This window comes from Filicampus tigris, chromosome 6 (assembly GCF_054856515.1).
Source record: "Filicampus tigris isolate MCC_2025a chromosome 6, RoL_Ftig_1.0, whole genome shotgun sequence".
Lineage (NCBI taxonomy): Eukaryota > Metazoa > Chordata > Actinopteri > Syngnathiformes > Syngnathidae > Filicampus > Filicampus tigris.
The window spans coordinates 27,050,705-27,062,722 of NC_141222.1; the positions used below are offsets into that span (position 1 = coordinate 27,050,705).

The following is a 12,018-nucleotide window of genomic DNA, read 5'->3' on the forward strand; positions in this document are numbered from 1 at the left end:
ATATTGTGTGCAAAAAAAATGTTCATACTTTGGCAAGAAAAAAATGATAATTTAACTGGGATCTTAAAAAAAAAAAAAATTGTGCAAGAAAACGTTATGAGCTTGGCAATATGACAGGAACATAGTCAAAAACTGTCCATGAAAAAGTCAGGATACGACAACCATAAGACAAAAAAACGACGAGAAACCTTGTGTGGACGTCCCACGAGAAGCTTGAGGAAGTCACGCACGACCACATCAGATTGTTGCCTCCATCCGTGCCGATATTCCCGATCGATCCCGACTTCTCGGATGTCTCTTCAGTTCGTTGGAGAGGTTGCTGCTCTCCTTTCTGTTGTTCTTTTTGTCAGTCGGGTGTTAAACCGCCAATGCCCCTGACCCCCCCGCCATCCAAACCCTCCACCTCACAAGCACCGGTGGGAACTTTTGGACCGCCCGAATTCCCCGTTTAAACATTCGGTTCAGTTGAGTGTTCGAGGAATGTTGGATGTATTGTTTAAATGCGTTTGTATTATTTTGAAAGTGTGGTAAAATAAACAAGAACACAGAAGGACAACAACAACAAAAAACAAACAAACAAAAAAAAGGTTAAGATGACAAACTGTTTTATTGTTTATAAATCATTTTGTGTCTTAAAAAAAGAGAAAGCGTTACGGGAGCATATTGCATTTACATACTCCATTTTTTCAGAGTAAATTATTTTGGGCTTTTCATTTTTTAATATTTTTTTTGAAGTTACTGTTTTTCAGAGTATTTTTGTCTGTTTTGGGGATTTTTTTTGTCACTGAAAAAGAAAACAGAAACAAAACAAAACAAAAACAAAAAAAAACAGACAAAGAAATTCTGGGGAAAAAAAGAAAATCAATTAAAGAAGAGAAAAAATACGAACTAATAAATAAAAAAACACTGAAAACAAATCCATAAAACAGAAAGAAAATCTCTGAAAAACAGAATACAAAAAACTATTAAAAAAAAATAAAGCCCCCCCCGCCCAAATTACTTACAACCCCTTTTTTTTTTTTTTTTGCAATATCGTCACTGTCCTGTGAAAAACACTTATGTCCAATTTTGGAAAATGTTTTAATTTTCATGTTAATACGATGTCTTTAACGCGGAAACACCATTCACATAAAATCTGAAAATTTAACAAAAATGACAGCAAGGATATGCTTCTTTAAAGAGTAACCCTCCTAAAAAAAAATAAAATGAAAAAAATACCTTTAATCAACTAAATCGGTTAAAAATGGAAAAAGCTGCAAAAGTACATTGGGTACTTGTTGTAGGTTAGGATTAAAAAATAAAGCGCCACTGGATGGCGCTGTTTGACTGTTGAATGCTTGAGACGATGGACTGTTTGTTATTTTCAGTCTTCGTTTTTTGGTGGAGAAAAAGAAAAAAATCCTGTTTGGCAATCTGCTGCTGGGTCAATGTCTGTGCTTGAACAAAGCTTCCACTGGAAAGAAAACACACACACACACACACACACGCACGCAAACAAAGTGAGTTAGTAGATTAAACTGGACTGCCATCTGTTATCTTTGCTATTGCCACAATCTTTAACTATATGCCAAAAATATATATGAATTACCAACAAAGGTTTAGTTTTGTATTTTGTGAGAACATTTGGTAGTTTTTCCAAGAACAAAAGATACATCTATGATTGTTTTGTAATTTTATGAGAAAATCTCTGTCATTTTGGTAATCTTACCCAGAAACATGTTTTTTTCTCTCTCTCTTTTATTCTTCCTCTGTAGCAAACCGCTTTTCCCTTGACTCATTCTTTTTACGGTTTAATAAAAGTGATAAAGTACAACACGTACGCACAGCCTCAAAAGACTATACAGGCTCCATATCAAATCGCTGAGTATAACGTGTGAGTCGCCAACTGACATTTTTTTTTTTTTCGGTTGTGATAGTCTCGTCCCAGTCAGGTTCGGCCGCATCAAAGTTAAAGAAGAAGGCAACGCAAACATATTCTCTGCAAGCCCACTCGTCGAAACAAGGCAGTCTGATAAATTTGTGGAATTTGTGCGTTTGTGGAATAAGTGTTTTAATCCACCCATTTTTAGCCACCTCTGGAGGCGGCCATTTTGTTACTTCTGTCGACTGAAAATGACATCACAAGTGCTCAGGGTTCAGGTAACGACCAATCATGGCTGACCTGTTTTCCGAAGCTGAGCCGTGATTGGTCATTACCTGAGCCATGAGTAGTTGTGATGTCATTTTCAGTCGACAGAAGTGACAAAATGGCCGCCCCCTGAGATGGCTAAAAAGAGGTGGATTTTGCTGCTTAACTCTTATTCCACAAATGCAATATTAATCAGAATGCCGTGTTTCAACTAGCGGGCCTGCTGGGAACATATTCTTGAACAAAAATATGTTTGGGGTGAAAAAAACCAAGGCAGAGTTCTTACTGGTGTACTCCTGGGGGGACATCTGAGCGTTCATGACGTCGTTGAAAAGCTTGAGCCAATCGTGCTGCTCGGCCTCGGTCTCGCATGTGAACAGGAAGCAGCGGTCGGGTGTGACGATGGTGATGCCGTGCTGCCACGCGCCGTTGCAGTAGGTGCCGGCGGGCAGGCCGGCCGAGGCGCTGTAGTTCTCCTTGCTGCCCAGGAACACCTCGCCTTTGGCGAAGGCGTCCTGCAAAGAAAACGCAAGAAAAAGAGCTCAAGTAAATAATGCAAATAATAATAGTAATAACAATAATATTTGGGATTTTGCGATTCTGTATTTTTCAAGGATCTGTTTTGTTTTGTGACCATTTTTGTAAATCAGGAAGAAATGACGAAATGTGTTCTTTTCCACGTAGCAAGGAAAATATTGGTGAAGAGAAAAATGGTCTCACTTCAGAGAATAACTGATTTCACGAGAGTTTTTCAAAAATGATTTTGCTACAAAAAAATGGATGTTGAGCTGGAATTCATTTTGAACTTTGTGAGTACAATTTTTGTCATTTCGAAACAAAAAAATGTGACAATTTGTTTGCAATACGGGAGAATTTGTGTTTGATTTTTGAATAAAAAATATTTATAGAATAACTTAAAATTAAGAATAATTGTGTATTTTGTGGTAGAAAAAAAACAATGCAAGAAAATGTTTAATTTGTGATAAAATTTACTTTTTTAAATTTGTTGATTAATTTTTAAAAATAAATTGCCTCAAAACGATCATTTTGGGGGGAATTTGTGAGAAAAAAATTTGAAATTAGTGAGAAGAATTGTATAATGTGATAAAATGGGAAAAAAAATCAGTTTGTGGGTATATCTTGTGGGACACATTTTTAAATTTTGCAAAAATATGTTTGCCTTTTTTGCTTTGTAATTTTGTGAGAAAAATGTGCACTTACAGGAAAGCATTCTAATATTACAGCAATAAAGTCACTTTATAAGGAAAGAAAAAAAAAAAACCACAAATTGACTGGCATGAAGTTAAAATATTACGATCATTTACTGCAGTGTATTTGTCGTACCAGAGGGTCCTTGTAGTACATGAGTCGTCTCTGGTCCAAAGTGAACCAACGTTTCTTGAAGCCTTCTGTTTGCTAGCAAAACACAACAAAAACAAAACACCAATCGGAACACACTCGGTCAAAATGAGCCACTGACAACTAGAGTGTGCAAAGTGTCCTGTCATTTTGCAGGAGAAGGATTTCTCCTCAAGTTATACGCCACTAAGAGTTTAGCGCGAATGTGGTCCAAGTCCAAATGGAATACCGGCAAGAATTTTTATCTACAGGAGGAGCAAATGTTGGTGTGTTGACATTTTTGTCCACCATATAATGGAGTCTTTTCATCATTTAGGTAGGGAGACGGTGGGGGAATTCGAGTCTGAGTTAAGTGGCAGTTCAGGTTTCTAAAAGGCTACATGTTGAAAGAGGCATTGTCAGCATCCATACGTGCAAGTCATCTCTGATTCAAGACGTTTGTTACTGTACAAGATTCAATCGTGGGTGGCCCATTAGCCATCATTTAGTTGGATTTCATTTTCATTTTCACGAAAAGTCGTGGAGTGCAATCAGGAGGGTTTGGATGATGGCTTTGGATGATCTTGACAATCGGGGCGTAACGACAAGTGATTTAAATAGGAACATCAGGTTTGATTTAAACGATGTGAGCGCATGGAGTCGCTCCACATTCAAATGTACAATCCTTGAATTGTACTGAATTGTAGCATGATGCAAATCAAATTCGATAACATTTTTCAAAATGTTGTTCTGAGACATATTTTGCATTACTTTTATATGTTTATTTTATTATTATTATATCCATTTTATTCAAACATTTATTTTTGAGTTTTTTATTTATGTATTGAATACGTGTTTAATATTTTGTTGAATTCTATTGTTATTATTACTTTTATTTAATTTTCATTTCCATAGACATTTTTCCATTTTTTTTCTAATTTGACATTTTAAATTCTTTACATAATACATTTTCTGTCTTCCCGGCAGAGTTGACCTACCCTGGGGCCCGTCTTCTCCATGTAGCCCTCCTTCAGGAAGTTGCGGGTGAGTTTGGGAACAAGCTGACAACAACAAACATGCACAAATCAACAGTAATTAAAAGATTTGCCAAACCGGCTTTACCCTTGGGCGCCATGCTATGCCCACGTTCAATGGAGTGGGCAAAATAAGCTTCACAATTTAAAGTCTGCCATCTGTCTAGAAAACAAGCTTCAAATTTGGGCTCATTTTGGCCAATTCTGTAGTACAAAAATGGCTGATTCAAACCCAACTGTTCAATGTATGAAAACTAGTGGCGGGTTGCAGATTTTTTTTCCCTAACTTACCAGGGGTACCAATGAATTTTTTCATGGCAAACCCCCAAAATGGCCGACTTCCTGTTCAATATCTGGCATGGGTCCTAGAGACTTTTTTGTGAGTCCTGTTATGATAGACATGGCCACCCAATTTCGTGCCAATTGGTGAAACTGGTGGTGTGGGCTGATTTTTTTTCCCCCAAACTTTCCGAGGGTGCTACTGAATCTTTTTTCAATGGCACCAAATGGCCGACTTCCTGTTTAGTTTCGGGCATGGGTTCTAGAGACTTTTTTGTGCGACCTTTTATGATAGACATGTCCAACCAATTTCGTGCCAGTTGGTGAAACCGATGGCGGGGGCTAATTTTTTTTCCCTAACTTCTGGGGGTACGAATGAATTTTTTCATGGCAAACCACCCAAAATGGCCGACTTCCAGTTGAATTTCACGCATGGGTTCTACAGAGGTTTTTTTTTGTTTTTTTTTTGTACATCCTGTTATGATAGACAGGTCCACCCAATTTCGTGCCAATCGTGGGTGCTATTGAGTGCGTACAGACCTCTGCGTCCGTGGCTCCAGGAAAGGCCACCTTCATGTAATGAAGCTGGACGGCTCGGATGGAATTGAACCAGTCGACGATCTCCTGCGGGGACAAGGCGAAGAATTAGTCCGGGACCAAAGCACGGTCCCCCAGCCACCCCACGCTTGCTACAGCGCCACCCCGAGGCGGACCTTGCCACTGTCGTGGTAAAGGAAGATGTTGCGGGTGCTGTAATCTTTGAGGTACGTAATCTGCAGGCCATTGGGGTGTCCGATCTTGTCGGGTTGGAAGGTGGCGTTGATGCTGTCCACCTTGATCACTGCTTTGGGCTCTTTGGCCTGCAGGGGGCAGACAATACAAGATCTTCTGAGTATACTGTATAGGTATCTGTTTTCTATGCAACAAAATTGTTTATTTTTGGGAAAACAAATTCACGGATTTGTCTATTCAGAGCACAGATTTTTTTTTCAATATTTTGGGGAAAAATTGTTTTTTAAAAATAATTTTTTATTTTAGTTTCAATCTTTTTTTCGGGGAGGGGAGCAACCCTTGTTTTCTGTGGAAAATACTTATAGGTGTTATTTTATGGGATAAAAATCAAAGTCAAGTTGAAGAAAAAAATGGATTCATGTAAATTATTGCGTGCGTGATCATGTGGCGTGTGTGAGCGTTTGCTTACGTCATGTTTGGTGAAATACTTGAGCGTGCCCTCCCGCTCGGAGAGGACAAATCGCCTGCTGAGGAACTGCCCGTTGTCCCGCCCCCTTTTCATCAAGACGCCGTCCCTGGTGGCTGCAGGGCGAAGGTCATACTTAGCATTACTGGTGTCATTTCTCTCCCAAATAATTGTTTTGTCAACCCAATAAGTATTTTGTGTTCATAAGGGAGCATAAAAAAAAATATATATATATAATATATAGTATAAACATAAATAAATAAATACATACATACAAAAATACATGATTTGCCCAAAATGTTGATTTCTTCTAAAAATGTTTGTTAATAATACAATTTCAAAAACGCATTTTTTTTCTAAATTAATGAAAAAGAAGTATGTGTCTAAACACTAGATCTCCAGAAATAAATCACAAAAATCATCAAACTATTTTTTAAGAGTTAATGCTAAAAAAATATACATTTTTTTAATAACATAAAAGAAGACAAAATATCCACGATAAAACATTACTTGAAAACAACTTTCTTTGAAAGAAAAAAAGATAATAAAAAAATGAAAAAACAACCAACCAACACATAATTACTACTTTTCAAAATAAATACTACATTTGAAATAAAAAGTTTTGTTTAAAAAAAATCACTACCTAAAAAATACAACCCCCAAAATGCCAACAATTTTCTTTACAAATAATTTTTGGAATAAGAATAAAAGTTTTCGCAAATAACTCTAAATCTCCCCCCAAAATAATGTTGTTTTTTGCAAAATAAATTTAACATTTGTGAAAAAACGACAGCTACACAACTCTTTTTAAAAACAAATACTACATAGAACCTCCACTCCCGCTCCCCCTTTTTTTTCCCTTAAGGTTTTTAATACATCAGCATGTATGTGAGTTTGCTTGCCTTCCTCGTACGTAAACTTGTTGCCGGGTTCGGTGAATTCCTTGCGCTCGTACTTTGCTCGTATCCACTGCTCCTTCAGCACCCTGATGCGCAACACATTAAAGCAACACTATGGAATAAATACTCTTCGCTAAATCAGAAATCAGACAGGTGTTACGCTAACTCATTTAGAGTCCCCGTTGTCATCGACAACTTTTGTGACACAAAATATTGGCGAACCACCAGGACACAAACTCATTCAATGCCAGTCATTTTTTTTTTAATACATAAATACGTACCAGTGACCGAATGTCTGGATTCTTAAAAGACGTGAAAAAAACATCTGTGGCATTGAATGAGTTTAAATCTTGAGTTAGCATGCTAGCATCAATGCTATCATTCGTGTTTGTAAATGTCTGTTCTCACTGGCAGTCTTTGAGTGACGGCTTGTAGTAGTAGACGGGAACCGCGGCCTCGTATTTGCTCTTCATCCGCTCGTTTCCGTTCTCTGCCATGAACTGACAAAAAAAAAAAAAAGAGAATTCAGTCTCTTCAAAATAAGAGCGTGGACATCATTTCAAAGAAATTGACAAAACTCATACCTGGACCTCGTGGTCCTCCCAGTGGGAAAGACTCAGTGACTTGACCTTGCTGACGTCAGGAATGTTCCGGTGGATGCCGGAACAAGCCAGACAGATGAACACCCCCAACGAGGTGGAACCCCAGTCTGGATCTGCGCCACCGCAACAGGAAGTTAACTCATAGAAGGAGTGGAAATTTTAATCCTCTAAAGTGAACTGGCAATTTGTAGTATTTTGTGGCTCATTTTCATATCATTTGATCAATATTGGTAAAGACGTACCCCACCGAATTTCCTATTGAAAATCAATTGATTGAGATGAGTATCTGAATCATTGTTTGTTTGTTTGCTTATCGTTTATTTTTAAACAGGGACAGTGCACATTAATCAACATTTCTGTAAATGCGCCGGTTTTAGCTATAAAGCTAGTTTCCGACCCTCGTCCCTGTGCAAGATGTTAAAATGCAGCAGCTAAAAACGACAACAATGAGTTCAAATGAAACATGACATAAAACACACACTACATTACACCTCAACAACCACACACAATACAGCAGTATCAACAAAATGTACGGAGTTACATTGACGGCAGGCAGCACGGAAGATCAAAATGAAAATGTCATATCACTGGTGGTTTTGTGTGCAAACTTGATTATCTAGTAGCGATGATTTTAGCTTTTTTTTTTAAAATGCCCAAATGAATCAACATTGCGTATGTGAAAAGCAATGGTGTTCCAAAACTGAACTGCTCTCACTGAAAATGCCGACTGGCTGAAGGCACTTTTACCTGAGAGGAACTAAGAGATCGATTGAGGAGGCAGAGCTAGTTTGTCTCCTGCTCAGGTGTACAAAGATTGTATTGGTAGTTGTTATCATTCAAACCGTGATCATTCTTTTGAGAAAATGCTCAAGTAATATAGTTCAAAGCTTTTAATGCCAAAATGGGTGGGGGAACATGTTTCCACTTTCAGCTGCACTGGCTTTCTTTGCCTTGTTCTTATCTGGCCAGCAAATATTCTTATCATATTCTTATCTCGGAAGACAGAAGAACGCAGTATTCTTTAGAGGAGACACAACCAAAAAAAACAAAACAAAAAAAAAAAACAGATGTAGTCGTTATGGTTATGTTTACAAGCACATAGTTTTTAGTGTTTCCATTGTCAAGCTTCACCAAATATTGCTTTCATGATCTTTTCAGCATGCTTCAACTGTGTGAAAACTTTCTCAAAGCACTGTTTTAGTCTTGTCACGTCAACGTAGCCGAGTGTGGTTGGCTTGGTTCTGTTACAAGTCGACCTATTTTGGGGTGGTTTCCATTGCCAAGACATCCCAAATGTCTTTTTTTGCGATCTTCTCGGCATGCTTCGCTTACACGTTTGCGCCAGGGTTATTGTAGTTTTGGATTAAAAACACCAAAAATAACAATACAATAAACCGGTAAGCTTATGTATGAAATGAATTTGCAAAGAAAGAAAAGAAGAAGAATATTTTCGCTGTTTCAGTTGGTGTTATTCATATAGAAAGTAGTTTCAGTTCGGTTTTTTTTTTTTTTTTTTTTTTTTAAAGTACTCTTGTTTTTATTTGAAGTTAATTGAAGAAGAATGTTATTTTCAATTTTGGTTTAGCAAATTTTGTTAGTTTTTGTTAACTTTGATCACCTTGCGTGGCACCTTTGGAAAATTGTGTTTCTAACAAAATTGTCATGGAAATATATCCTAGCAAAGTTAGACATGGTCCAGTTTGCAAAGTACATCGCATATTTTTGGGTGTTCTTACCATAAAATACTCATGGGCTAGCGATTGTAGTCGTACGGCATTTTTGCTTCCGGTAACTCTGAATTTTTTTTTTTTTTTACAAGATTGTAGTTGTGATAACGTACCCCAGCATTTTTCCACTTGATTTGTTTTAAAAGAGAACATTTTGAACGATGCTGTTGTCATAAATGCACGAGGGCTGAACGATTTTGAGAAATGATCTAATTACAATTTTTTTCCCCCCCCCTCAACATTGCAATTGTGATTTACTAGACGATTATCTTGAGAAGGTCTTCTTCCCGTGTGTTTTTAAACAGACACAAGCAATAAATTCATCTGTATTGCAATAGACGATTTCAGATTTATTATACAGAAGTGTGTTAGTCTTATTGGTTCGGCTAAAACGAAATCGCCAATGAATCCACATACCCCCGAGCATGGTTTGGCTTTGGTTTGGTTGGGTCCATTTTTAAGGAAAAGTTGTTTTCTGATGTTTTGGACTTTGATCCACAAGCAAGCTTGTATTCGTTTTGCCACCGTCTCCTTTTTGATCTCTTCTTGAATACGTTTCTGAAAGAAAATCGCAGCTCCCTCTGCATGCCAACACAGACAAGCGGAACAGGCCGAGGGCGTGTGCAGCGTGTCGGGACTTGCGTTCAACTTCAAATCCTTTTGGAGCTTCCACATCATAAACCCCCCCCCCCAAAAAAAAACGTTTTCCCACCCTAAAATGACTTGTCCCGACATAAAGACACGCACGCACCTAGCGACACAAAGTGAGATGTCTTGTAAAGTAAATGTCATTCTCACCTGCTGCCCCACAGTCTGCACAGGTGTCATTTCCCGCCCTCTGCAGGATTTCCCGGAGCGCCCGAGTGGACATTGACATGGCGGGCAGATGGAATGCTCTTCTTCTTACTAGCAGGCGGAGAGAAATAAATTATGGTGGTGGTGGTGGTGGTGGTGGGTGGGGTGGGGGTGGGGGTCCTCCAAGGTGTGTCTCCTCCTGGCTCCCCCGCCGGATGTGCGCCTCAGACTGGACTAAACACGATGGCAAAGTCCTCATTGGGGGAGCGCGTCCATGCTGGAGAGACACAATCGGTGTGTGTAAATTCCACCAGTGACGCAGCTCGCGAAGGTGTGTGCGTGTGTGTGTAACCTGATACTGTACGAGGAAGTAAATTGCAAAGGGTTGTGCAGACTTGTTTTTTTTTTTCCCCCCTTCTGCATGATTGTGCAAAAAGCCACCGCGCATGTTGCATCTGAGGACCTAAGATAAAAAAAAAGAACAAAAAAAAGAAGGAAAAAAAAAATCAAATTATTGTCGGGCAGGTGGCTTGGGTGAGTATAATTGTCCAAGCTTATGCGTCTCTCGGGCCGAACAACCCGAGTTGGACCCGGTCAGTGGCGGGGTTGGACTTTTATCCTTGGGGGGGGGGGGGGAAAGTCAATTATTTGGCCTCAAACAAGCCCGTATCTCCGCCAGTGGACTCAGCACTCTGCTTTTGAGTGCCAATTCTAAATAAATTAAAAATGAAATGTAATGTAAAAAAATGCACAAATAAACTGCACACGGTGCATCAAAGGTCCTAAAAAAAGAAATATAAATAAAAAAATATATATCAATACTTTTGGGAGGTAAGGCGTCCTAATAATTATCCTGGCCAAGGGCCTCCATTTTTCTTCTGGTGCTGTCCCGAAAAAAAAAAATCTATAAAAATCCTCAAATAACAAAAAAAAAAAAAAAAAAAAAAAAAAAAAAAATTATATATATATATATATATATATATATATATATATATATATATATATATATATATATATATATATATATATATATATATATATATATATATATATATATATGGACTAATAAAGAAGTAATAATATCTAAAAAAAACAGACTTCAATGGGACTTGGTGAGCATAAGTGCACCAGCCCTTGGGTGGGCAACAGTGCGAATATAAAAATAATAAAAATCAATAAATAAACAAATAAACAATTTTTCATTCATAAAATAGAAATTGACAGCAGAAAACATTTTGAAAATCATCAAAAGTACCCCAAAAGTTAAGTGAGGCTAAAATAAATCTATATGTAATACTAAATTTGGCCAATAGAGGAAAACAGTGCATCACGTTTGGACTTCGAGGGTGTTAGCGTGGCGCATATAAATAAATAAATCTTAAGTGTCGTCACATTATTAATGAAGACATTGGAATGAGGAGGAACGTTTTATATCATTAAAAAAGTAAATGGACTGCAATCCAGTAATACATTTTTGAGAACACTATGAGCTTGTCTGATAATGCACACAAACACGATGTGGAAAGAAAAACACACCGCATTGACTCCAGAATTAGAGACACACTAAAAAAAAAACAAGACATCTCACCGAAAACTGCCCAAACAAAAAAGAGAGAAGTTGAAAGAAGCATGACTAAAATAAAAGGGACAGCCCAGCCAAGACAGCATATCTATTAAAAAACAGCAAACCAACTACAAATATGCCATAATCGAATACTTGCCGATTAATCGCTGCACCTGTAAAACGAACCAAATTTGAACAATGGCAGTCAAAATAAAATAAAAAAACAACTCTAATGAAAAAAACAGGCTGTTAGCAACACAGGCTAAAACGGACGCGGACGTGATCGTTTTCTGTCATGGCGTTCGAGCTTCCTGTCGTCCGGCATTTCCAAAACAGCTCGTTAACTCCACACTTGCTCCTCCAGGGTTGAAGTTTGCCAGTGTTGTTGAAGTGAGAATTCCATCTGACCTTTGCAAGGGCTCGCCTGCGAGCGGGCAGGGCAAAGGTGGAGGTG

General features: G+C 38.1%; 1 protein-coding gene across 1 annotated transcript; it reads right to left on the bottom strand.

The window, feature by feature from the left end:
- Positions 1–588: 588 nt before the first annotated feature.
- LOC147146539 (arf-GAP with dual PH domain-containing protein 1) lies at positions 589–10,300 on the bottom strand. Its single transcript, XM_086032973.1, has 11 exons — positions 10,004–10,300; positions 7,461–7,591; positions 7,285–7,376; positions 6,880–6,962; positions 5,981–6,093; positions 5,493–5,639; positions 5,320–5,403; positions 4,465–4,527; positions 3,473–3,544; positions 2,415–2,643; positions 589–1,453 (listed from the first exon to the last, which is right to left on the bottom strand). Exons 1-11 carry the CDS (start codon positions 10,080–10,082, stop codon positions 1,425–1,427), a joined length of 1,122 nt encoding a protein of 373 aa, XP_085889099.1. The 5' UTR covers positions 10,083–10,300; the 3' UTR covers positions 589–1,424.
- Between the last annotated feature and the right edge of the window lie 1,718 nt (positions 10,301–12,018).